The sequence below is a fragment of the Bos grunniens genome, chromosome 22, assembly GCF_055505025.1.
Source record: "Bos grunniens cultivar Pamir isolate PY7600 chromosome 22, Bosgru_T2T1.0, whole genome shotgun sequence".
Lineage (NCBI taxonomy): Eukaryota > Metazoa > Chordata > Mammalia > Artiodactyla > Bovidae > Bos > Bos grunniens.
In genome coordinates this window covers 49,200,474-49,225,956 of record NC_141186.1, presented here as the reverse complement: position 1 = coordinate 49,225,956, position 25,483 = coordinate 49,200,474, and the positions used below count along the sequence as shown (strand labels likewise).

General features: G+C 59.5%; 1 protein-coding gene and 1 long non-coding RNA gene across 2 annotated transcripts in view; one reads left to right on the top strand and one right to left on the bottom strand.

The window, feature by feature from the left end:
- LOC147348432 (uncharacterized) overlaps nt 1–4,309 on the top strand; it is a 107,820-nt gene extending 103,511 nt beyond the window's left edge. The window contains exon 7 of the long non-coding RNA XR_015151582.1: nt 4,232–4,309. This is a non-coding gene — a long non-coding RNA (uncharacterized LOC147348432). The remainder of the gene's footprint in view (nt 1–4,231) is intronic.
- A 4,797-nt stretch (nt 4,310–9,106) lies between these two features.
- Nucleotides 9,107–16,343, bottom strand: DUSP7 (dual specificity phosphatase 7). The gene is made up of 3 exons (XM_086367738.1): nt 15,644–16,343; nt 13,748–14,182; nt 9,107–11,096 (listed from the first exon to the last, which is right to left on the bottom strand). The coding sequence occupies exons 1-3, from the start codon at nt 16,158–16,160 to the stop codon at nt 10,789–10,791; spliced, it is 1,260 nt and encodes a 419-aa protein (XP_086223864.1). The 5' UTR covers nt 16,161–16,343; the 3' UTR covers nt 9,107–10,788.
- Between the last annotated feature and the right edge of the window lie 9,140 nt (nt 16,344–25,483).

The following is a 25,483-nucleotide window of genomic DNA, read 5'->3' as shown; positions in this document are numbered from 1 at the left end:
AAAGCATCAATTCTTCAGCGCTCAGTATAGTCCACCTCTCACATCCATCCATTACTACTTGGAAAAACCGTAGCTTTGACTGTATGGACCTTTGTCGGCAAAGTGATATCTCTGCTTTTTAATACACTGTCTAGGTTTGTCATAGCTTTTCTTCCAAGGAGCAAGCATCTTTTAATTTTATGGCTGCAGTCACCATCTGCAGTGATTGTGGAGCCCAAGAGAATAAAACCTGTCACTGTTCCTACTTTTCCCGCCTTCTATTTGCCATGAAGTGATGAGACCATACACCACGATCTTAATTTTTTGAAGCTGAGCTTTAAGCCAACTTCTTCACTCCTCTTTCACCTTCATCAAGAGGCTCTCTAGTTCCTCTTCACTTTCTGCCATAAGGGTGGTGTCATCTGCATGTCTGAGGTTATTGATATTTCTCCCAGCAATCCTGATTCCAGCTTGCGCTTCATCCAGCCCGGCATTTCGCATGATGTACTCTGCATAGAAGTTTAATAAGCAGGGTGACGGTATTGAGGCTTGATGTACTCCTTTCCCAGTTTGGAACCAGTCTGTTGTTCCATGTCTGGTTCTAACTGTTGCTTCTTGTCCTGCATATAAGTTTCTCAAGAGACCAGTTAGGTGATCTGATATTCCCATCTCTTAAGAATTTTCCAGTTTGTTGTGATCCACACAGTCAAACACTTTGACATAGTCAGTAAAGCAGAAATAGATGTTTTTCTGGAATTCCCTTGCTTTCTCTGCGATCCAGTGGATGTTGGCAGTTTGATCTCTGGTTCCTCTGTCTTTTCTAAACCCAGCTTGTACATTTGGAAGTTCTCAGTTCATGTACTCCTGAAGCCTAGCTTCAAGGATTTTGAGTATAACCTTGCTATCATGTGAAATGAACGCAATTGTCTAGTATGAACATTCTTTGGCATTGAAATGAAAACTGACCTTTTCCAGTCCTGTGGCCACTGCTGAGTTTTCCAAATATGCTGGCATATTGAGTGCAGCACTTTAGCAGCAGCATCTTTTAGGATTTTAAATAGCTCAGCTGGAATTCCATCACCTCCACTAACTTCGTTCGTAGTAATGCTTCCTAAGGTCCACTTCACTTCACACTGCAGGATGTCTGGCTCTAGGTGAGTGCTCACACCACCGTGGTTATCTGGGTCATGAAGACCTTCCTTGTATAGTCCTTCTGTGCGTTCTCACCACCTCTGCTTAAACTCTCCTGCTTCTGTCAGGTCCTTGAGTTTCTGTGCTACGTTGTGCCCATCCTTATATGAAGTGCTCCCTTGATATCTCCAGTTTTCTTGAAGAGATCTCTACTCTTTCCCATTCTATTGTTTTCCTCTATTTCTTTGCATTGTTCTTTTAAAAAGACTTTTTTTTCTCTCCTTGCTGTTCTCTGGAACTCTGCATTCAGTTGGGTGTAACACTTTCTATCACTGTTCCCACTTTTCCCCCTTCTATTTGCCGTGAAGTGATGAGACCGTATGCCACGATCTTAATTTTTTCTCCCTTGCCTGTAGCCTCTCTTCTTTTCTCAGCTATTTGTAAGTCCTCCTCAGACAACCACGTTGTTTTCTTGCATTTCTTGGGGATGGTTTTGATCGCTGCCTTCTGTACAATGTTATGAACCTCCGTCCATAGTTCTTCAGGCACTCTGTATACCAGATCTAATCCCTAGGTGCCTTACCTATTAGAATTGCGTGTCCCTGAGCCTCTGCCCCTCCAGGCTGTGCACTCTGGGACAGCCTCCCAAGATGTTGCCAGCATTTTTCCTCTGCCTCCCCAACCCACCTGGCCCCGGGAACCCACAGATGCATGGTAGTCCCTTCAGGAAGGTTGGGGGTACAGGCTCCCTCCCTTAGGATGCTGCTTTCCTGTGGTCGGCTCTGGTGGGAGCCCAGGTGGTGTTAGGCTTGGGAGTGGTCAGAGACCCCAAGCCTCGGTGGAGCTCAGCCCTGGGGTAGTTGAGTGGTACTGAGTCCAGGCTTGTACTGCTGGCCACACAGTAGGCAAGTAAATCGAGAAGTGAGTTGTTGCTACAAGGATAGTGACTTTATTTTAAAAAATCAGCAGACTGAGAAGATAGTGGACTAGAATCCCAAAGAACCACTTCACTGGAGTTAGAATTCGGGCTTCTTTTGTGTTTAAAGGGGAGGGGGTGTGCTTGGCTGTTGCAAACCTGGTGTCAGATCTTCGGTCTCGGCTGTCCCTGGAGCTCAGGTCATGACATCCTGTAAACTTCCAATAAGACAAATGTGATTCTCCGTTACACAGCTTTCTATCTCTGTATGAATGGGAAAGTGTTACACCTGTAAAAATCAGAGCCCTGAGAATGGGCTAGCCTGTATATTTCAGGCTATGGGCAGCATTCCTTTTTCTTTTGTAAAATTTTAAAAAATAATTATTTATTGGCTGTGCTGGGTCTTGTTAGTTGCGGGGAGCGGGGACAGCTCTCCAGTTGCAGTGCGCGGGCTTCTCACCGTAGTGGCTTCTCTTGCTGCAGAGCTCGGTCTCTGGGTGCGCAGGCTTCAGGAGCTGGGGCTCACGGACTCTAGAGCACAGGCGAGCAGGTGTGGCACACGGGCTCAGTCGTCCCGCAGCGTGTGGGGTCTTCCCGGACCAGGGATTGAACGCAGGTCCTCTGCACTGGCAGATGGATTCTTTATCACTGAGCCACCAGCGAGGTCCCCTAGGCAGCGCTCTTACTTGTAGCAAAAGCAATAGAACACAAAGGCTGGAGTGAAAGAAAGAGGTCCAGCGCGGGGTCAGATCGGCTCTTCCCGTGAGAAGAGTCAGCCAGACGGGCCCCAGGCCCCAGTGTGGACCCCCCGCAGCTTGACTTCCACATCTGCCCATCAGGGACGGCCAGCACCTCCCTCCCAGGGCTGCAGGGAGGATTACATGAGTTTATCACGTAAGTTCAGAGGGACACTGGCCCAGAGTGAGGGCCATGCGGCTGTGTTATTATCACTAGTCTTACTGCAATTAGAAATGCCGGAGGATCAGATGCCAGCCAGACTCCCAGGCAGAACAGCTTTGAGGGGCAGCTGGAGCCTCTGGCCCTATGACTCGGCCCCCAGTGCCTTGCTGAGTGCCTGGCACTGCAGATACACGGCTTCTCTGAATTAGAAGCAATCATGGCCAAAAGTTAAAGACAAACGGTCCTGCTTTCCTTTCAGAAACCAACTGGAAAAAGTAGAGCACAGGTGTTTGACCCGGAAATGCCGCTTCCAGGCCTAAGGCCCAAGAAAAGAGTCTGCAGTGTAAAAACACTGCACCCAGGGTCCCAGCCCACACGTGCCGATGGGACAGAGAAAAGGCAGGGCAGCCCGAGCACCGAGTGACCGGGGCGGGGGACGCAGAGGACGGGGCTGCCGGGGCCTGGCTCCAGGTAGTTCGAGGAAAAGCGGGAGCCAGGCCTTACTCCGGCTGTTTCCCGTCCAGGAGCACCTTCCCAAGCCCCCATGCCAGGCTCCAGCGGGGCCGGAAGAGAAGCAGCTCCTGGCAAGCCTAGGTTTGGGGCCAGTGTGAGCAGAGGACAGACGGGGTCCCGTGGGTGCAGGGCCAAGGAGGGACAGGGCTGGGGAACTCAGGGGCTAGTGAGGAGGGTCTTTGGGCAAGAGACGTAGGAAGCGGAGCAAAGGGATAGAGTGCGGGGAGCAGGCTGAGCTCAAGGCCCTTCCTGATGGCCCCAGAAGACACTCAGGCTCCACGATCGAAGCTTCCCCAGACACAGGCTGGGACTAGGAGGAGCAGGCCGTGGAGCTGTGAGCAGAGGCCAGGGCTCCCCCGGGGCCGCGCGCTTGGCAGCTCTCTGTGAGTTTTTCTGGACCTTGGGTCAGGGACACTGCAGGGAGTCCTCTGGGCAGGTAGACAGAAGGGGCAAACGTCCTCAAGGGGCTGCAGCAAAGGGCTCTCCTGGGCAGAGAGAGGCACCCCCACCCCAGCCAAAGCCTCTTGGCCCGGGACCGTGGCCTTCTCCCCAGGCTGGGCACTGACTCCTAGGCGACTCCTGATGCCTGGCTGTCCAGGGCTTGGGACAGAACTGAGGGTCTGGGAGTGGGTCCCCTGGGTCACTTTTCTCATCAGGGAACCCGAGGACCTGGAATGGGGAGGAGGCTTGTCCAGGATCACACAGGAGTCAATAGTGGCCAGCCCCGGGCGGTGCCCCCCATCAGGGGGCGGCCCCAGTTAAATCAGCATCACCCTCTGCTCGTGTTCCCAGGGCCTGAGAGGAAGACCCTTCATCCTGCCATCTCCTCTTAGAACTACAGTTCTCAAGCCCACTGTACAGGTGAGAAAACTGAGGCTCTGGGAGGGGCCTCCAGTCTGTGCTGTCCAATACAAGGGAGGACGCTGGTGGTCTCAGCGTGCGGGGCACAGTGAAGGGTGGGGGCAGGGGAGCAGGGACTCCAGTGGCCAGAACCAAGCCCAGGTCCGCTTGCTGTGCGCAGTGAAGCCCATCTGCTGACCCTGGGTTGTGATGAAGGACAGGCAGTGTTTATTGCAGGCGCCAATACAAGGGAAGGGGTGGCTGGCACTCAAGACCCTTCCCCTCCCCGCAGGGTTTCAGTGAGGCATTTTGAAAGGCCAGGTGAGGGAGGGGAGTCGGCAGGCTGTGTGATCAGCTTGTGCGTGATTCTCTGGTTGACGGTGAGGTCACGGGACAGTGTCAGAGGGGCTAACGTTACCCATCCTTAGGAGCCAGTAGGTCTAGGGGCTGCTGTTCTCACGGTCACCAGGTCGTTAACATCTTCCATTTGGTGGGTGGTTTTCACATCTGTGAAACAACTCAGGAAATGTGCATCTGACAGTATTATCTGGGTGCTTCACAGAGGAGCTACAGCAGAGGATATGCTGGGGGCAGGGGGTGGGTCTGTCCTGGAAAGGCCCACAGGGTCCTGCTAAGTCACACACGTCTGCTGGCCCTGAGTCGTCTCCCCGCCCCCCCCAGGCCACAGTGGTCCAGCCCCAGCGTGCACCCTGACCATCCTAGCCTCCTCAGGGTCCCCTGTCCTGAACACCTGCCCCTTAGCCTGTTCTCCACTCAGAAACTAGAGGCTCTTTCTTTAAAAAAAAAAAAAAAATTTAACAATGGTTTTTAATTGAAGTATGGTTGATTTACAATGCTGTGTTAAATTCTGTTGTATCACCAAAGTGATTCAGCTCTATATGTACACACACACACACACACACACGCATTCCTTTTAAAATACGCTTTTCCACTGCAGTTTATCTTAGGATGCTGATTACGGCTCCCTGTGCTCTCCAGTAGGACCTTGTTGTTTGTCCCTCTGTGTACAAACGCGTACATCACTACCCCCGGCTTCCCGCTGCATTCCTCCCCTTCCCCCTTGGCAGCCGCCACCCGGCTGTTCTCTGCGTCCATTTCATCATAGATAGGTTCACGTGGGTTGTGTTTTAGACTCCACGTGTAGTGGTGTGGTAGAGCATTTGTCTTTTTCTGACTCCCTTCACTCAGCGTGCTATCCTCTGGGTTTGTCTGTGTGCCTGCGCGCGGCATGATATCCTTCTTTTTCATGGCCGCGTGGTGTTCTGTGGTGTGTGTGCCCCTCGTCGTCTTCACCCGTCCATCTGTCAGTGGACATAGCGGTCGTTTCCGTGTCTTGACTAGTGCATAGTGCTGCTGTGAACATAGGCGTGTGTGTATCTGTTTGAATTATACTTTTGCCCAGGTGTGTGCCCAGGAGTGGGACTGTTGGATCCTACGGTAATTCTCTCTCTGTTTTCTGAGGAACTTCCATACTGTTTTCCACAGTAGTTGGACCAACTTACATTCTAGGGGGTCTTTCTAGGGACAACCAGATCTTGCCAGCCCTGGGCTTAAAGCTCTTTAGGGGCTCCCCTGTCCTCTGGACCACATCCTTCCACTCCCCTCCTGGCCCATCCAGCCCTGGAGAAGGGGCTGTGACTCCTCTTTGGCCTGCAGCAGGGGCGGAAGGGCCCTGGGACTGGAGAAGGAGGTGTGGGTGTGGAGCCGGTGGATGGGGTTCCTCCAGATGCACAGAAGCCATGGGGGTAGGTGACGGAGCAGCCCCGGGAAGGGGACTGCCTGCCTGAGCAAAGTGGATCTGGCAGGGGCTGGCATCCCCTGTCGCCCATCAGGGCTCATCTGGCCCATAGCCAGAGATGGTGGGGCTGAGGCCTCATCTTACCCCTGGGGAGTCGCTAATGATGGTCTGTAATGGCCTTGCCTGGGAAGGGATGACCTCACCGGCCACACCCTGATGAGAGGAGGCTGGAGTCAGAGGCAGGCGGCTCCTTCATCACCCTGAGACCTGCTCGGGCTTGTCTTGTCTGAGAAATGAGGGGGCCGTGTGTGCGCACGTGCTCGTGGATCTGGTCCTCCCCAGGGCCAGAGGGAGAAGGCTCCCAGCCCCTGGGTGAGAAGACGGGGGAGCAGGGTGGGCAGGCCTTGCTTCTGCTCAGCGTCTCTGGCTTCTGGTAAGGACTCAGCTGTGGGTCCCTGTGTTCCCGGCCACATCGGCGCTGATGCGGAGGGCCTGCCCGCTGCAGACACAGCATCCGGGGGCCAGCCTGCGTGTGCCGGGCGGTGGCGGCAGGTTCCAGCACAGTCTTGCCGCCTGCCCCCGCCCTGCCCCATTCACTGGGGATGACTGTGTTTGCACTCTGGGGAGCGGCCCTGAGGGAAGGGGAGTGGCCCCTCTCCTGAGGGCTGCCTCCCTCTGCCCCAGGCCCAGCGCAGGACCACCCGAGAGAGAGTTCATCCCTTTTGTGGTCTCCTTGTCACACCCACTTCAAGGTGACTCCTCCACAGGTTACAAGTTCTTTCTTGTGTCCAGCCTTAGTCACTCCTGCTGTTGCACCTGATTCATATATCGTAGGACAGTCGAGGCCCCATTATCCTGCCACCCAGCCTGACGTCACTGAGCTTCCCTCAGGCATGTTCCCACTCCTGGACACATGTGCCCGGTTGGCGCAGGAAATGGCTGCTGGATGAATGTGCAAGTGAGGGAGTGAGTGGCTCAGATCCTCCTGCTGAACGCTAAGTGGATGAGGGGGTCCTCGGGGGCCCGGGCTGAGATGGGGACAGGAACGGGAACCCAAAGGGAGGCCAAAAAAAAGAGGGGCAGGAGGAGAGAGATGGACTGTGGGCACAGAGAGGGGGCCGGGCGTCCCTGAGCCCCGCTGGCGGCCGGACCTCAGCCAGAGACGCCTGCGATGGACGGGGCCCACGGGGCGTCGGGGACAGCACGGCCAAAACAGACTGGAATCGCAAGCGCTGAGTGAGGGACCATGACGCACAACCTGGGACCCAGCGTGGGGACAGGGTGTGGCCTAGGCCAAGGTCAGAGCAAGGACCCAGGGCCCCAGCTGTGCCCTGTCCCTCCGTCTCCATCTCAGCCAGGCAGGCAGTGAGGTGGGGATTGCTGCGGATGAGGACAGAGGGTCAGAGAGGCCCCCAGGCCTAGGGTTGCGTAGGAGGCATTGCCCCTAAGCCCTTGGCTGGAGGACTGGCTCCGGAGGAGACTGCCGCTCCCCCCCACCGCCCCCCCAGCCCTGTGCTTGGGCACGCCGGCACTGCCAGGCACTTACTCGGGCTGTTGAGGGCCCAGCCCCCAGCCCAGCACCCGCGGGCTTCCCCAGCCCAGGCGGAGGGCAGCGAGAGGGAACAAAGGTCCAGTCTCTGCCTGCTCAGGCCCCCACCCCCGTGCCTGCCCCTGGCACAGAAGGACCCAGGCCCAAGGGAGCCCACGAGCAAAAGCAGCCCCCACCCCTTTGCCGACACTTTGAGAACTGCCTCCTCCCACTCCTCAGACCTGGTGTTCCCCAGTTCTAAAGATGGGAAGGCTGGGGACTTCCCCCTGGTGGTCTGGTGGCTGAGACCTCATGCTCCCAGTGCAGGGGCCCCAGGTTTCCTCCCTTCAGGGAACTAGATCTCCAGTCCCGAAACCAAGACCCAGCGCAGCCAAAGAAAGGAAGATGAGAAGGCTGACAGCCACGCAGCTGGGGCTCGAACCACGCAGCCTTCACCATAGGCGAGTGAGGCCAAGACTGGACTGTTGGATGTAACTCATGGCGAGATGGGGCGGGACACAGGAGGGAGCCTGGATGGCCCCAAGGTGGGGGGTCCTAAGGAAGCAGCTGAATCAGTCACTCTTCCCGCTGTGCCCACCTACCTGCCACCTGGAGCCAGTCCAGTGCTGGTCACAGCAGAAGGGATAATGCCGGGCGGGGGCAGGGGGGGCGGGGCGGGGGAGGGGCAGCAGAGATGGGGAGATGGGAGTCAGCAACCCAGACCCCCAGGTTCCCGACTGGGGCCAACTCGGTCAGAGGTGAAGCCCCTGCAGCGGGGCTCCCAGTTCCCTGTCTCTGATGTGGGGCTGTGGGCCCACTAGGGGCCTCCGTCCCCAGGCCATGGCCTTCCAATCCCTCCAGGCCCCTTCCGTGTCCCCTGCTTCCCCCAGGGTTGAGTCTGAAGCCTCCAGAGGGGCCCGTCTAGAGGGCTGCTGCTCAGCTGCCCTGGGGAAGCCAGCCATGGACCAGGCCCCCCTGGAGGCCCAGGTCAAGACCAGGAAATGAAGGCTCATCATGCCTGAACGGGAACACACCAGGCATCGGGGTGTGTTGGCCCCACTGTACAGAAATGGATGCTGTGGCTCAGGGGGGCCGAGGGACCTGGCTCCCGTGGGGCTGGCCCACTCACTGACCAGCATCAGGTCCTGCAGGCATCCTAGGGATGGTGTGGGGGAGAGTGAGGTTGACAGATGCACAGCCCATGTCCCATCCCCGAGAGCAGCAAGAGGAAGGGCCAGGGCTGCGGGGGCCAGTCAGGACCTGGGGCGGCTGGGCGGTCTGGGCAGCCTCCGGGCGGGCAGTGCTGGGTGTGTCTGGGCAAGCAGGGCTCTGCTGTGTGACCTTGGCGCACGGAACGTCTCCACGCCTCGCTCTCCTGTCACCCAGGGGGCCAAAGCCCCAGTGTCCCTGCCGACCCACACCCCAGCTGCTCCTCCCAGCTTTGGGCGCCTCTGACCAGTCCCAGTAAGTGCCCAGCAGGCCCCCGGATATGGCCATAGTGCTTCTCCTCATTGCCCTGGCCCTTATCAGACACCACTCATTTTAAAGAAAAAATAATATTTATTTGCAATATAAACAAAGTCCCGTTCGGGAATATATATATATATATGTGTGTGTGTGTGTGTGTGTGTGTATGTAGGGTCACAAATTTTCCTTCATAAGATCATAAAGCAAAACTGGCCACCCTTGTTGGCATACCCTCATGTACACAAATCTGATGCGTTTTTCTGGGTTTTTCTTTTCAAAGGTAAAAAAGAGAGAAAGAGAACCATGTACACAACATGGAAGCTTCTTGTCAATTTCTCAACTGTGGCAAGATTTTCACCTGCTGCCTTGAAGAATCCCTGAAAACCAGCCCTGTGAGGTAAGATGCATTGGGGCAGGGTTTCCGTGGCCTCGCTCACACGCCGAGTGCTGGCTCGCTCAGGGACCCCGGCCCTCCCTAGGACCCATGCAGCTCCACCACCCGGGAAAATGGAGCTTGGAGAAGGAACGGAACCAGAGGATACCGGACCCGTGGCTCTGCTCTGTGGACAGCAGGCTTGGGTGGCGGGATGGACAGGCCTCACACCCCTTTCCCTGTCCGCCCTTGCTGCCCCATCCCCCACCCCCCGGGGCTGAAATGGATGAGTTTCTTAACCCAAGGCATGGGCAAGGTGCGCACAGGGCCGGCTTCCACGGGTTGAGGGGCTGGGAGTGGCAGCTGGAACCCAAGCAACAGCCAGGGTGGAGGAGGAGACCTGGGAGGCAGGGCTGCGCCCTCCACCTAAACTTCCCCAGCCACTGGGCCTGCTCCCTCAGCCAGAGAGAGAGAGAGAGAGAGACAGAAGTAGTGGATAAAAAGGGCCTGGGGCCCTCCTCAGGGCTGAGCCCAGAGGGTTAATGCTACTGCTTGGCAGTCCCCTGTGGCCTCCTCTTCTGCCTGGGGTGGTCTGCAGGGACTACCAGAGGACAAGTGGGTGGGCAGAGAAGGCAAAGGTCACCCGTCCAGCCCACCACTCACAGCGGGCATCACAGGCAAATGCAGCGCCAGGTGGGCTCGGCCGAGGCGGGAGATACGGGCAGGCCTGGGAGACCCCTGCTGGGAGCAGCGAACCACCCCTTTAAGGGCCGCTGCAGAAACGGAGGCTTCACACATGTGCAAAACGCATTTGGTCAAGATCAACATGGGGTTTGTCTTTTCCATTAAAACAGAAACAAAAACTCAAGAATTGCTTTTTGAAATAGGAAGAAAAACAAACTGATAACACCTCTCTCTCTCTCTCACTGGATCAAGAAAGGGATGAAATACTGGTTTATACAGTCCACTGTTGCATGTAGCCTGAAAATAACACTTTCCATTACAGAAAAGAGCAATCAAACAGAGCTTCAACACGCTCTCTGCTCCAGGAAGCTTGGGTTTACCTGCCAAAAGTAAAAAGTAAACTCAGGTCCGTGGATGTGTCTTTTAAAAAAACAGCCAAACTGGCTGAGCCATCAGCAGAAAGGAGTGTCCTGGGACAAGGAGAGGCCCCGAGGGACTCCCAAAGCCATGTGTCTGATCGCCTCGGGCCCCTCCGGAAAGTCCTGCCGGTGGAGGCCTGGCTGTGGGACACTGAGGGGAGCTCACCTCGGCACAGGTGATGTCTGGGTTCCTCGGGCCAGAGGCGGCAGGCCTGGGCCCTGCCGGCGGGCCCTGTGGGGGCCCGGGAGGGGCTGGCCCATCGCCCCGTGCCCCCGGCCTCACGTGGACTCGAGCGTGTTGAGTGGGAACAGGTTGTGGTTGGTAGGTGTGGAGAAATAGAGCTGCTCACTGGGGGTGTGGTTGTCACACGGGCTGCTCAGCCCCAGCGTCCGCTCGAAGTCCAGCAGCTGCCCCATAAAGTTGAAGTTGGGTGAGATGTTGGACTTTTTCCTCTTGACAAAGTCGTAGGCATCGTTGAGCGACAGGTTCATCTTCTGCATCAGGTAGGCCACTGTGACGGTCACCGAGCGGCTGATGCCCGCCAGGCAATGCACCAGGACCCCGCACTTCTTGGAGCGGGCCTCGTCTGCAATACACGGGCATGGGTCAGGCTGGTGCCTCCTCCAGGGAGCTCCCGCGGGTCGGGCACAGAGAGGGGCATGGCAAGGGACTGGTGCCACCAGACTCTCAAGGGACTTGGTGAAGTCCCAGGCGGGTGGGACAGCAACTTGGGGTCAAGGTGAAGAGCGTGAGCATGGAGGGGCTCTGCCACAGTCCAGCTGACGTGCCTGCACCTCGGTTTCTGCTCTGTCGGACAGACCTGTTTACTCGCAGGGCCAGTAGAGAGACCTGAGCCAAGGGAGGGCTCCGTGAGCCCTGTGCCTGCTGCCAGTCCTCCTGCTGCTAGAACTGTGTGCTAGAGTCACCTGCGTCCTCTCGGGTCATCTGCAGCATGGCCACCAAGGTTATCTGATCAATGAGACAGGCAGACACACGCAGTGACAAGGCCACACGAGGGTTCCTGCTAACAGGCAGCACTCACCCCTGCTAGCCCACCTCCTGGGGCAGCTCCAGGGGTGCCCCGATAGCCTCCTTGGGCCATGGGCGTCATGGAGGCCCTTCCACATGGGACCAGCAGGCAACGCTCAGCTCTGGACTGGGCCCAGCCAGTCCCTGGGGGCCTGAGTCCTGCTCCTGAATAGATGGGGGACCAGGGCCAAGCCTAGTTTCACCAGTGGAGCTTAAGTGGGGCCCACTTCCTAGACTGTTCCCCGGCCTGTGTGCCAGTGACACCTCCCAGCACAGCCACTCAAGTTCCGTCAGCTCTCCCCGCACCCTCCTCAGTGTGGCGCCAGGCTCCTGACATGCATTCGGAGCTCACATGCTGGCTGAGCCACTGACCAACTCAGTCCTATGCTCCCCCCCCAAGACCCGAGGGCGGCTGCACCGCTGTGCCATGGCTGTGCTGGGGACAGAGATGAACGAGAGGCAGCCCTGGGGCCCACGTGGTTCCCGCCTGAGCCCCGGGAGCCGGGCCCACTCCTGCAGGAGGTGCGGAGGTTCACAGACCGCTCCTCGGGGGCGCGCTGTCTCGGGCCTGGCAGGACTTCCCTTTTCCCAATCCCACGTGAGGATTCCCAGGGCTGAACATGCAGTAGGTGGTTCATCCAGACTCGGGGACCGACTGGGGCAAGACCAGCAGGGGAAGAGACAGATGCCACAAATTCACGTGGAACACGTTGTCGGATCTTGAAATTTGGGGCAGGATAAGGGGGGTGGTGGAGAAAAGCCCCATCAGGATAATGGGGAAGCCTGGTCCCCAAACCCAAACCCAGGTGATCCCAAGTACAACCACTTCCTGCTGGCTTTATTTTTAGCTCTTTAAGGGGTGTGGCTGGGTCTTGGGGAGGCTGGTGCTTCATCCCCTCTCCGCCCCCACCCCCCCTACCCCCAAGTCCTGTGGGATCTTTGAGCCTCACTTCCTTCTCTTGTCACACAGGGATGAGTGACATATAGAGGTTCCCCCCACCTCTATACCCTGTTCTGTCCCCTTCCCCTGATGTAAAGGGGCCTTCAAGAGGGATAAAAGCACCTACAAATCAGGCTCAGCCCTGGAAAGTCGTGGGGGACCCCCTTCACCCCACACCTAGCTGCGGAGACCACGAGTGCTGAGGTGGCACCCATACCCTCTTGGGCACGTCCTCGGGGCAGAGCCGGGAAGCTCCGGATAGCCCCTGACACAAGCCCTCCCCCGCCCCAGCTTCCTTCCTTCCTCCCAGCCAGGCACCTAGTTTTGGTTCCCAGTAAGCGGATGAGGCGGGGAAGCCTCCCACTTCCTGTTATTAAAAGCTAGCCCGGCCCAGCTGACACCAAAACGCCCTCCACTGGACACAGCCGCCAGGGGGAAAACGCTGCCCGGAGGCTGGGCAGAACACTGGTCACCAGCCTCAGAGAGCCCAGGGCTTACATTCACCCCCTCATCCCGTATCCCTTTCCTGAATCCTGGGGATGGCCGAGCCAGGGACGGTGACCTGCCAACTGATAGCTTCCAGCTGGCCGAGGAGGAAGCGGGCAGGGAGGTCAGAGATAAGGAGCCGAAGTCAGCCGAGGCTGCGGATGCAGGGGCTCAGAGGGCGCCGAGCCAGATGGCAGACACACTGATCTGGGGGAGGCCTTCCTCTGCCTCCCCTCACCGCCTGGACACCAAGCCAGCCCCACAGGCTGCCGGGAACATCTGAAGCCACCCTGAGGCTCTTTGGGTCAGCACGTCCCAAGAGCTGCCAGGTTGGGGTAGGCCTCTGGCTCCAGACTACCCTTCAGCCCCCTCAGGTACACAGTAGAGCCCAAAGAGGCACCGTGACAGCCCGTCCTCAAGAAACATGTGCTGAGGTGTGACGCAAGGCAAGTGAGACCCGTGGGAGGTCTGAGAGCTGGGACGTTTGAGTGTGCTGAGCTCCAAACAGCACAGCCAGAAAACCCAAGGTGTCTGGACAGCAGAGTCCAAGCTGCTCCAGCAGCTGTGGAGAGCCCGCAGGTCGGGGGCCTGCTCCAGCCCCGAGGGCCTCAGTGACTCACAGTGGGCCCCGGTACACCCATTGGCACAGGCTGGCACACGCAGGGCTGCACACAAGCCTCGACAGGCGCAGAGGTACCCAAGCCAGGCATGGGCGACACCCAGAGCCCCACACATCTCGACACGCAGGCCTGCCCCCCCTGCCTGAGCGCAGGAGCTCTTACCAATGAAGCTGATGGCCTCGGGGAAGAACTGGGAGAGGTTCTGGCTCCAGTGGTCAGAGATGGGGATCTGTTTGTAGGTGAACTCGCCCCCGTGCTCAAAGGCGTTGGGCAGGTTGGGCGTGACGTTGAGGATATACTTGATGCCGTACTTGCCGAGCACATCCAGGTTGGTGGAGTCCTTGGCGCAGCCGAGGTAGAGGTAGGGCAAGATCTGAACAGGGAAGGCTGGCTGGCTGGACGGCACCGGGCTGCCGTCTGACTCGGTGGCACTGCTGGGCAGCTCTCGGTCTGACTCCCCGTCCGAGCAGTCAGAGCTGATGCGCAGACCCCCCAAGCCCAGCACCGAGGTGGGTGGTGAGCCGCTTGGCGAGGACGAGCTGTCCACGTTGGTCTCGCAGTGCTCCGAGTACTCTGTCTGGAACTTGTTGAAACCACCTGTGGCCCCGGGTGGGGGTAGGGGTGGACAGGGCCCGCGTGAGACCGACAGTGCCACTGGCCAGTGTCCCCAAACTGGGCTCCTCGCAGCAAGGACCACGCCACCACCAATGGACAGCACAGGCAGTGCTGAGTATTTACACACGGACCCTCTCTCTCCTGCTTGCTCCTCATCTGTCCTGTGGCCCACATTACAGATGGGGAAACTGAGACCCCAAGTGGTAAAGTAACATGCCTGAGCACCATACCCTAACCCATAGGGCTTCAGGGCCCCAGCCACACCACTGACTTTAGGGCACTTGAGGACAGAATCCAGCCCCTGCCTCTTCCACGGCTCCCCTGCATCAGGCACCCATGGGTGCTCGGTAATTGCTAAGCAGTAAAGGAAAGCAAACAACCCCATCTCAGGCCAATACCTCTGGGTTTGCAAACCCTCTTACAGAAGAGATCACAGGCCAGAGCTGCATCTGGGTCAGCTCGAGGCAGAGGGCCTGGGCCCTCGACTGGGAATCTGGTGCTTGCTCCCACTTCCCACCACTGCCAGGGAGGGTAGTGAAGGTATCGGCTGGTTCTGTCCCCCAGCAGGAGCAAGTTCATAAAAGGTGTCCTGGCTCCTTTTCCATAACCCACCTTAGAACCCAAGATACCCCCACCCTGGCCTTGGACCCACAGAAGGGGAGGCTGTTGGGGGCTTTACAGGGACAAGAAATGGGGAGCGCGCTGCAGCTAAGCATGGGCCCTGCGCCCGAGGGTGCCGCAGGCCTCCTCTCCCCTCCCGTCTGCCCGCCCCGCTGCCAGCAAGAGGCCATTTTGGAATGTTAATTGGAAACACCGGCTGCAGTCACTCGCCTCCCAGGGCTGCCTCCCCCTTCCACCACCTCTGGGGTGACTGGCTAAGGACTTGGGGGTCTCGGAAAACCAGAGCTGGGGCAAGGGACACTCCTTACAGTCCTGCCCCAAGCACTTCCAAGAGGTGGTGATTCCCCAGTGACAAGCCCCACACGGGGATGCCCAGAGTCCCCCAAACTCTCCCTCTGCCCTGGGAGGGGCGAGGGTGGTGATTAAAGGCTCCTGTCCTAACTCTGGCCTTCCAGGGACACCCATTCCAGGCTGGAGGAGCTGAACTGGTGCCCAGGAGGGGACCATCCCTCCTTTGCCGGGCTCCAGGGGAACCTGGGAGCTACCATGGCCCCAACAATGGGGAAAAAAGGAAAGCCCAAGTGGGGAAAAGTTTGTTCAGCCCACTCAGATCATGCCCGGAAAGGGATGTAGAGGGGGCCACTGTACCAGCCTACACCCGCACAGCTTGGGCCGGGAGCCCTGGAGGGGAGGATGCGAGCGGGGGAGACGTGGCGCCGGCTGGACAGGCCGGGCACGGGGAGTGAAAGCCGCCTCCGTCGGGGGCATCCGGGAGCCACGGGAGAGCCCCAATTCCAGACTGGGTCTCGCTGCCGCCCTTACCTTGGAGGTAGTAGGCCTGGCAGCCGTCGTCGCGCAGCTTTTGCAGGAGAAGGCCAAGCACCGAGGCGGGAGCGCCGGGCTCTGGCTGCCATTCGGCCGTGGCCTCGTCGTAGAGCAGCACGGTGGCCGCCTTGCAGCGCGTAGCGAAACGCTCCTTGTCGGCGTGGTTGGGGATGATGGAGCGGATGGGCAGGTTGCCTTTGCGGAGGCGGCGCAGCATGAGGCCCGGGATGGCCAGGTTGATGGCCGTCTCGATGTGTGACGACTCGAAGAGCTCGTGCGGCCGGCAGTCGAGCAGCAGCAAGGACGCGCCGCCGCGCGCCTCCAGCTCCTCCTGCAGCCACTCGGCGCTCTTGCAGGGCATGGCCCCTGCGCCCGCCGCCGCGTCTGCCCCGGTGCCGGCGCCAGATCCAGATCCCGCACCGGGCTCCGACCCCGCCCCGGTGTCCCCAGCCGCCGACGCCCCCGAGGCCGACATGTGCGCCCGCGCTGGGGGGCCGCGGAGCTGGTTTTTCATGGGGAGCGCGGGCGGCCCGGGGCCGGGGCCGGGCAGCCCTGCCCTGGGACGGCGCCCCGGCCGCGCGGGCCCCAGCCGCGTCTCCGGGCGCCCGCCTCCCGCCGAGCTGCTCGCCCGCCGCCCCGGCCTCCCGGCCTCCGTCCAGCCCGGCCCTCCGCGCGCTCCGCGGCCTGACAGCCCCAATTAAACAGCGTCTCAGGCGGCCGCGCGCCCAGGCGTCCTCGGGGGGGCGGGGCCGCGCCGCGGCTCCCGAGCTTAAAGGCGCCGCAGCTGTGGCGCCCCTCCCCACGGGGTCTGCGGGCACGCGAGCGGTCCCCTAAGCCCGGAGACCAGCCCCCTGGCCTTCGCTCGGCCTCAGCGCTGCCGCCCAGAACCCACTACAACTCTCCCAGGGGCCCGACCAAGACACTTCTGGGTCCCTATCCCGGAGCTCCCAGTTCTGTGCCTGTCCCAAGAGCTATCCTCGGGGGCGTCCCGCTCCAGGGATCCTCTCCCCTACATTCCCGCAGTCTCCCGGGGATGGAGCGGAGGAAAGGGGCGATCAAGCTGGGCCGAAGTCCTGTCGACTCCTCTAATTCATGAACAACTCCCAGCGAGTTCAGCAAACGCGAACTGAACACCTACTCCGTGCCATTCCCTGTGCGCCTAGGTGGTCACCGTTTCAGGCGGCTGCACAGTCCCAAAGAGGGTTCTGCGTTTGGAGACCAGAGGGGTCGTCTCACTCCAGCAGGCCCGAGAGGGAAAGCAGAACTAGGCAGCTGCGAAGGTAGGAAGGCCCAGGGCCGTGCCACCCCCCACGAGCTAGGTTGTAGAAATCCCCAAAAGGACCGGCCCTGGGAAGAGACAGCGGGACCTTTAAGAAAGCTTTACAAGCGGAGTGGTGACAGGCGCGGAGTGAAGCGCCACGTGACTTTTCCCCAGGACGGGATGGGAGGGAGGGGCCCCCTCTGTAATCTGCTCTCCTCCCACCTTTCCTAACTCACGAATCAACTTTAATGACAGGCGGGACGCACCACGCAGAGCGCCAATCGCTGCCGAAGGAGCGGGGCAGAGGGAAGGCGGGGCCCGCCAAAAGTTCCACCCAGCGCGGGCTGGGCGGAGCCTCAGCGGCACTGGCTGCGGGTAGCAGGCTGGCTGGCTCGGCGGAGGAGGTGAATGGAGCCGCAGGTAGCCCTGGAACAAAGCGGCTCCACTAGCGCGGCGCGCGTGCGCGGGGCCTGCCGCGCTTTCCCTACGGAGTCAGGGCTGTCTGCGCTGGGGACGGAGTCCCTGGCTGATCCTGCAGTCCGTCCGGTCCGTTCCCTACCCGGCAGAGTGCGCCCACCTCCTTGGGGCTTACGCCCTCCTACTCTGCCCGAGGCTGGGCGGCTCCCCGCCACCCTGCCTCTACATCCGGGGGGGAATTAGGGTCAGAGATGAATGGCGGTGGTGCCTGAGATTTGCCAGAGTGCGTGCCTCTGGAACCCGAAGGATTTGAGCTTTCAGACCAGGTAGAGGAGCGGCCCTGCGGCATTCCCCGCTACCCATCTCCCCACCTAACGCCCTTTTGTCCTCGCGGAGGAGTTTACCAGAAGGTTTCATCCCAACTGCAGGGCTGTGTCGCAGAGGAGCAGGGATCTCTTCCACGGTTACACTTCCGGAAAGACCAGAGTATTGCAGTCATAGATGGTCTTATCACCCGAGATGCTAGGCCCAGGGAGGTGATAGGAAAAGCAGGTCTCTGGCTTCCCACGCAGGCTTGTCCTAGGGTTGCTGGGCAGCACCTTCTTGCCTGGGGATCCGGAACGCGTGGAAAGGGCTCCCCGAGCCTGAGGGGCTCAGATGCTCACTCTGCTCTGCTACTTGCTGATAAGTTGTGGTTCTCACCTCTCTGGGCCTCAGGTCTCCCCATGTGGGAGGGTGCTGGGCCCGACAGCACCCAAACAGTCCATCCCAACTCTGTCAGCCGGAGAAGGCAGTAGTCCAGGTGCTGGTCGGCAGGGACAGCACTCAAACGAAGAGTCCTGGGATTGACTCCTCTGCACTTCCAATGAAGGGGCAACAGGTGCCACCCCTTTGTCAGGGAACTAAGATCCCACATGCTGGGCTGTGCAGCCAAGTAATAGACAAAAAAGAGAGGTCTGAGCAGACACACATGGGAGAGGACCTCCTCGCCAACGAGGCATTCCTCAGTGGGCTTGTTGGGGGCCTGTTGGAGTGTGGACTACAGCAGTGTTCTCATTAGTGGGGACCCAACGGAGAGGGGACTCTCTGTGCCCCTCCCAGGAGAGGGAAAGAGCCCCACCTTCCCATAATTCGCTTGTGATGGCTTCCTATTCTTCCCACTTCGGACTCCTCTCCGACAGCCACCCTGGAGGAGAGGCCTGTGAGGATGCGGGGAACTGGGAAGACTCCCTGGGGGTGGGGGCTTCTTCCTGTAGTACAGGACAAGGGACAGCATCTGGGGAGGGAGGGGGTGACAGTGGCAGAAAATCAGCCTGGCCACCTGACGTGCAGCACGGTCCCGGGCCTGGTCACCCTGGCTGGAGAAGAGCCCAAGGCCTTGGTTCCTGAGTGGAAGCCCTGCCTCCAGCCTTGAACAGCTGGACACAATGCATAAAGTGATCCCAGCAGGGCTGCCCCTGAGTGTTGGGGGAAGGGCCGTGGACAGACACAGAACCCTGTGATGTACATACACGGCTCAGAGCCTGACAGGAACTTGGTTAGGGTCCAAGAGCAGACTCCAGAGCTGCCCCTGCCCAGGGCCTTGCTCTGCAACTGTGAGCCTCTCAGGGATCCTGGAAGAGGGGACTGGGTGGCCTGGGATCAAAGGCATTCCTCCTCTTCAGGAATGTGGCTTTTCCCACCCTTCCAGGTTCAGATCCTTCCTCACCTGCAGCCCCTGGAAGAGATGCCCCACTCACTAGGGTCTCCTGGAAGGGCAGGGTGGGTCCCTGGCGGTAAGTGGGGAGCTGTGGGTGGGTGTGGAGTTGTCTGCGGAATGGACCCCTCTCCCACATGCCTCAGGCCTCTGCACACACTTTCCTCAGCCTGGACAGTTTTTGCACTCTTTGTCCATCTTCTAGAAGAATATCCCAGCTTCTAGATTCTCTAGGCCAGGTGATCCCAGGACCCTGCCCCCATCTTTGCTCTGGACTCTTATCACAGTCATAGTCACAGCCCACCCACCCCCCCTTTGTATGTCCAGTGGCCTGTCTCCCCTCCCCAAGTCACTCCTCCTGCCACCTCTGCCTCATCCCTTAGTTGCCAGGCCTGAACCCAATAGACACGTTTGGAGCCATCCGCCCTGTCTGCACACATTCAGCCCCAGAACCACATGGTGGAGGGGCCTTCCCAGGGGGCATGTGCACATGTGTGTTGGGTATTTCTGCACGAGAGTGCACTTCCACTTCTACCTACTTATGGGCAGTTGAGCTTGCAGGAGTTGGGGTACAGCAGGCTGGGTATCCTGCCTCCGTGACCTCCCCTGTGTGAGCAAGTGAATATTTCAAGTCCTGCTCATGGCCCAGCCAGGCCTTTCTCATGACCCCACCTGCCCTCTGTTCCAAGCTCTCTCAGGCCTGGGGTTCCCCTCAAGAAGGGGGGGTCCGCCGGGCTGGTCAGCCTGGGCAAGTGAACATTTCAAGCCCTGCTCACGGCTGGCTGCCCTGGGGCCGACATCCAGCAGCCCTGGTCCCAGCACAACGGCTGTACCGTTTGCCCTCACGCCAGTGCAGCGCTCACCTCCTTGGCCCTGCACCACCCCAGGTTCCCCTGTGCGGTGAGCAAAGCAGGGCTTGGCTGTCCATCTTACAGATGAGGAAACTAAGGCCTAGGAAGGGAATGCCTTACCTAAGGGTCTGGCTCCAACCCCAACCAGTTAACTCACCTACCAACAGCGCCTGCAATGAGTCACGGTGGCCAAGGTGATGGGAAGGAAACACAAACACAGGCGCGTGGGAAGGGCAGACACGCCTGCCTGGGGCTCCCACACAGGCCCCGTCGTCTTCCTGATCAGGGGCCTGCCTGATACTCTCAAGGCTTGTTTCCTTCTGGTCTCATAGCCAAGCTTTGCACCAGCCCTGTGAGGGCTGTCAACTCTTTTGACCAGTGGGGAAACTAAGGCCCACAGTTACAGCCCCAACTGGGCAGGGGCCTGGGCCCCAACTAAGAACTAGAGCTCTGTTCCCCCAGTCTGGTGGTGCCCAGGTGGCTCTGACCTCCACAGGGAGCCCCTTGCTCCACCAGCTCTCTCCCATCACTGGGATGGCAGGGTGCCTGCACTGGCAGGGTGGGGGACAGATGTGGGGCACGTGCAAGGAGGTGTGTGCGCTATGCAATGTGCTTCTATGGCTAATTCTTCCCACGATCCAGAACCTGTCCACTGTGGCTCCACAGTCCAGGCCCCCCTGTCTCCCCTGGACCATTTCACTAGCCTCCTTCCCTGCCCCCCTGCTCCATCCCCACAGTCCATTCCCCACCCAGCGGTCCTTCCCTGCTCTGAATCCTCCCACGTGGGGGAACAGACCAGCGTGGCCTCAGTGATCTGGCGCAGCCCCTCTCCCGCCTCCCCTCAGGGTCCAGGATCCTCTGCCCTGCAGTCTCCATCCCCCCAGCCCAGGCCCCTGTGGCACCCCGCCTGCTGTCTCCGCAGGGCCTTAGCACTCACTGGTCTGAGTGACTGCATGCTTATCCTCCCCACCCCCGCCCGGCCTCCTGAGCCAGGCCTCCTGAGCCAGAGTGCGCACCAGAGGTGGCTGAGTCCAAATAGGGATCCGACTTCCTTTTGGACTCTTGGGTCATCAGCCACGAGCACGGTCCTGTGACTTAAAATGCCTCTGGCCCTTCTCTGCCACACTGGAGGATCCCAGAAACCTTTCACTTCCATTCATAGGCTGCCCAGAGTCGGAAGTCTCCTTACGGTGACAGAGTGGCTCCAGCTCCCACTGAGCCTGGCAGGCTGTCCTCCCCGTCCGCAGGCTGGTGGCCTCGATCTCCCTGTTTGAGAGCGTGGGCCACCACCCGAACCGGGGCATCTCATCCTCCCTCTGTAGACTGCTCTCTCAAATCCCAAGTCTGGGTTCCAATCCTGCATACCACCATTCTCGAGCCTGGAAGAGGAGCTGGACTGGGTGGGGAAGCCCCCTTTGTTGAAACTGAGGTCACCCCTAGAGGGCCAGGAGAAACAGCTCAACAGCCCCAAGAAAGCAGTGGCCAGCTCCGATTTCCTTGCAGCTTGGAGGAAGAAAGAAGTGGTGGAAAAGAAAAGGGCTCAGCAGGTCCCCTACCCCAAAGTTGTGGGTGAAGGCGAGCCTTCTCCTCTCACACACCCCTCCCCAGGACCTCTGCCATGGGCTGATCTCCCCCTTCAGAGTTGTGGACAGCACCACATGAGCCCGCCTGGGGCTCAGGGACGGAAGCCAGGGCTCTGGGGGTGCATCAGCCACCCTGTCACCCTTGGCCTCCCGCTTGACACCTCTGATCCTTTCTGAAGCCACCTCTGCGAGGAAGGGCCTGGAGCTCCAATGGTTTGTTGGGGCGAGGGGTGGGGTTGGGGGGGGAGGTGGCCAGAGGGTGCCTCTGGTAGGCATTCCCAGCCAGAGCAAAGGCAAGGAGCAGTGATGGAGTCTGGGGTGGTGCCCTCTGTCTTGCCCAAGCCAGCTGTGGTTTTTCGAGTAGGCTAGCTAGCAGTGGCAGGCTCCTGACAGTAAAGTCAATCCAACCTTTCAGGCTGGGAGGGTGGAGGCGGCTGGGAATTCCCAGGGCACCTGGCGGGTAGCTGTGCCAGGGGCCTGGGATGGGTGCTTCTGGTGGGCCAAGGGGCGGTGCCTGGTAGGTCTCTCTGTAGCTGCCAGGCCCAACTGCCTCATTAGCATCTGCCTGCTGCCAGCCTGGGCCTGTCTGGTCCACTCCCCATCGGCCCACACACCCTGTTTTTCAGGAATCCCTCCCAGGAGGCCCTGACAGTGACAGCGATAGCGATCACTGTCACGTGACCACGATGAGGCTGCTGAAATGACCTGGCCCTGACATGAGGTTGCTGGGTTGAGGCCTCAGTGCTCAGCCCCATCGCAGGTTTCGTGGCCAGCATGTGTCTCCACATGGGCTCAGCTGCCCGGTGGCTGCCTGGCGCTGAATGTCCTGTGCTCACAGGTAGGCAGGCATGGGTGCTTGCACTACGCAACAGTCTGGGCAACTCCTGTTCTTGATGCGGCCTCACCCAGCCCTATTCCTGCCACAGGGGCACATGCCCCCAAAACCTGGGGCACCCCATCCCTGCAAAGACTAGGGTCCCCTGGGAAGAGAGGAGGGACCAGTGGAGTCTCAGGGCTCCTGGTGGGGCCTTCGGAGGTGGTCACAGGGAGGACCCGGGGCCAGCTCTGCTTATGGGCCCCTGCTCATGTCCCCGCCCCTCGCCGTGGCTTATGCACTCTCCAGCTAGAAGCCAGCACAGCCCTCTGGCCTGAGCCAGGGGCTCGTGGGGGTGAGGCATTGAGGGCAGTTTGGCCAGAGCTTGAGCCCCCTGTCAAAACCTCCCCTGTGGGACTTCCCTGGCAGTCCAGTGGCTAAGACTGCACTCCCAACGCAGGGGGCCTGGGTTCAACGCCTGGTCAGGGATGATCCCACATGCCGCAACTGAGTTTGTATGCTGCAATGAATGATCCCGCATGTCGCAATAAAGACCCCGACAAAATTTTGGCATAGCCAAACTAAAACACCACAAAATAAAAACCTTCCCCAGAACCACTAGGCCAGGCCAAGAACTCAGGCCGGGAAGTGGCTGGATTCCTCAGGCCATGAACTCTATTGGGCCATGGAGCACCCACAGTGAAGGAGCTGGAACCCTCAGATCTGGGGTGCTGCTGTGGACTTGGCTGGCCCCTGGAGGTGCCCAGCCTTTCCATCTAAAAGGGGGGCAGTACCTTTGCCTACTACTCTAACTCTCAGGGATGCGGGACAGCCAGGTGGGTTCTACCCTGGATTATCAGAGGGAAGGACTTCTTTGGCCTAAGGTGCTCCCAACCAGCCCCATGCATGGAGGGCAGCAGGAATGGGAGGAGTGGAGACTGGCAGCCTGACCAAGGGGCCTGGCTGTACTGCTGACTCCACCAGCCGCCTCCCCACTCCAGGCCTGTTTCCTCCTCTGTACACTGGGGCACATACAGAACACCACGCAAGGCAGAAGGAGAAGCGCTTGGGAAGGGTCCAGCCCAGGGCTGAGCACGTTTCCCTGGCTCAGCCCTCTTGTGCCTGGACAGTGGGGAGAGGGCCCTGGGGGTGGGCAGCGCCCCTTGTGGGAAGGGCTCCTGGAGCAGAGGCTTGGGACTGGGGCTGGTATGCAGCTGTACTGTGGAGTGTGGGCAACATGGACTCTGGGCAGAGAGGGTGTGGCTCCAACAGGAAGGGTGACAGAGGAGACAGCAACTCTTCTGAACCTGGAGTGGGTGGCTGCCTGAGCTGAGGCTGATGTGGGATGGGGAAGGCCCTGTCCCCAGCCTCATGCCTTGGTGCCCACAGCTGCCCACCGAGCTCCCATAGGGAAGGGCAGGGAGGGACTGGGCATCACGCCTGGCCCTCCCTCCAAGTCTCAGCCACACTGGCCCCCCACACACCCTTCCTTAGCTGTGACTGCCACTCAGTTCCTGCCCTTTGCTCAGTCTTGGCAGACAGCAGCCCCTGTTCTGACCCTCGGGGAGCCTTTCCTAGCAGGGGGGCTTTGACCCATACCTCCTGCCTCCTCAGGGCTCTGCCTATAGAGCTGTCCAAAGCGGGAGTCACAGAATGCTAGTCTCAACAAGCGTACTTGGAGAAAGAGGCTCACGCGGTCAGATGTCTGAGAAACACTCTGAACTCTGGCCCTGGCTGCAGAGCATCAGGGTGTGTTAAAGGCTCTGAGAAGTCCTGCAGGGACACAGCAGGCTTAATTTTGGCCGAATCTGGCATTTGCCAGACTCCAGGGACCACAGCATCCGTTTTTTTGTGTAACCTTCACTCCCAGCCCACGGCACTGCCCTCAGCCTGTCCTTCAGAAGAGAAAATGGCTTTATGTTGCCCAGCGGCTGCTCAGACCACGTTCTCTTCCCTGCACTTCCCTTCCTGTCTTCAGATGAGAGGCTGAGGGTCATCAAGAGCTGCTCAAAACCCCACGTTCTCCCTGTGATCTGCCCCAGGTGCTCTGAGGCCTGCTTTTCACCAGCAGGTCCAATGCCGCAGTGGGACCGGAAGTCATCCCGGCTCCTGGGGAGGCCAGGATGATTAAATGGGTGCTGGACAGAGCTGAGCCGGATGCCTGGCCACACTTCCCCCAACCAGTGCAGCTCCTGTGGTTTCCAGCTCAAGGCTGCACAGGGAGGCTGCTCCTCTCAGCATGGGGGCTGTGGACAAGGCCCCCTCCCCAAGAGTTGTGTTACCAGCCCTGAGGGGCTTCTAATGAGTTCCACATGCAAGTGAGGGCCTCTGAGAGGAAATGGGAAGGGGCTGAGGAGGGGGAGAGGGGCCTGAGAGGGGATTGGAACCATGTGTTTGGAGGAGGAGGACAGGGAGGGAGAGTGGAGGCCAGAGGAGGGAAGACTATCCTCACAAGTCCTGCTGCCCTCCCCGCACAAGGTGACTGCCAGGCTCCCAGCTCCGCAGGAGGGCCCAGGCCAGCAGGCTGCAGGGGTGGAGTGGGGAAGGGTGGCAGCGGCAGGGGAGACCCCTTAGAGGGCCCACTTCTCTCCTTCAGGCAGAAAAAGCCCCAAATCCCTGACCCTCTGGACTGGGGTTCTGAGCCATTAAAAGCAGGATAGAACCAGGTAGGTGGCAGGGCCCATGGGGGCGTGAGGAGGCCTCTCTACAGCCAGCCAGCAGCAAGATGCTCATTCAGATCCAGCCCAGCTACCCTGACGCCACTGGAGAGCCCTGGGTGCAGCGAGGCCACTGACCTGTCAGCTCTGTCCTCTAGGTTCAGGGGTGGGCAAGGAGATCTGGCATGTGGGTTGGCTGCTCCTCCTGCCCTCCCTGTCCAGTGGGAGCCATGCCTGGACACTCAGATTGGCCTGGTGGCTAGAAGCCTCATAGGAAAAGGCTCTGCAGGATCCATGTTGGCATGTGGAGTGGGGTGTCTAATGAGATAGACCCATGGCGGTTAGGGAGCAGACGGGAGGGCCTCACGGGGTACAGTGGGTCTCCCTCCCAGGAGCACTGGTTGAACCCCAGGTTTCCAGCGGGCCAACCAGGGCCGGGGAGAAGGCAGTGGCATCCCATTCCAGTACTCTTGCCTGGAAAATCCCATGGATGGAGGAGCCTGGTAGGCTGCAGTCCATGGGGTCACTAGGAGTTGGACACGACTGAGCAACTTCACT

Excerpts from the sequence above, each read along its gene's own strand:
- DUSP7 (XM_086367738.1), bottom strand. The coding sequence starts at position 16,160 with ATGAAAAACCAGCTCCGCGGCCCCCCAGCGCGGGCGCACATGTCGGCC. Across the intron at positions 14,183-15,643 it reads CCAGGCCTACTACCTCCAAG|GTGGTTTCAACAAGTTCCAG; the intron begins GTAAGGGCGGCA and ends CCGGGGCCACAG. Across the intron at positions 11,097-13,747 it reads CGAGGCCATCAGCTTCATTG|ACGAGGCCCGCTCCAAGAAG; the intron begins GTAAGAGCTCCT and ends CGTGTATTGCAG.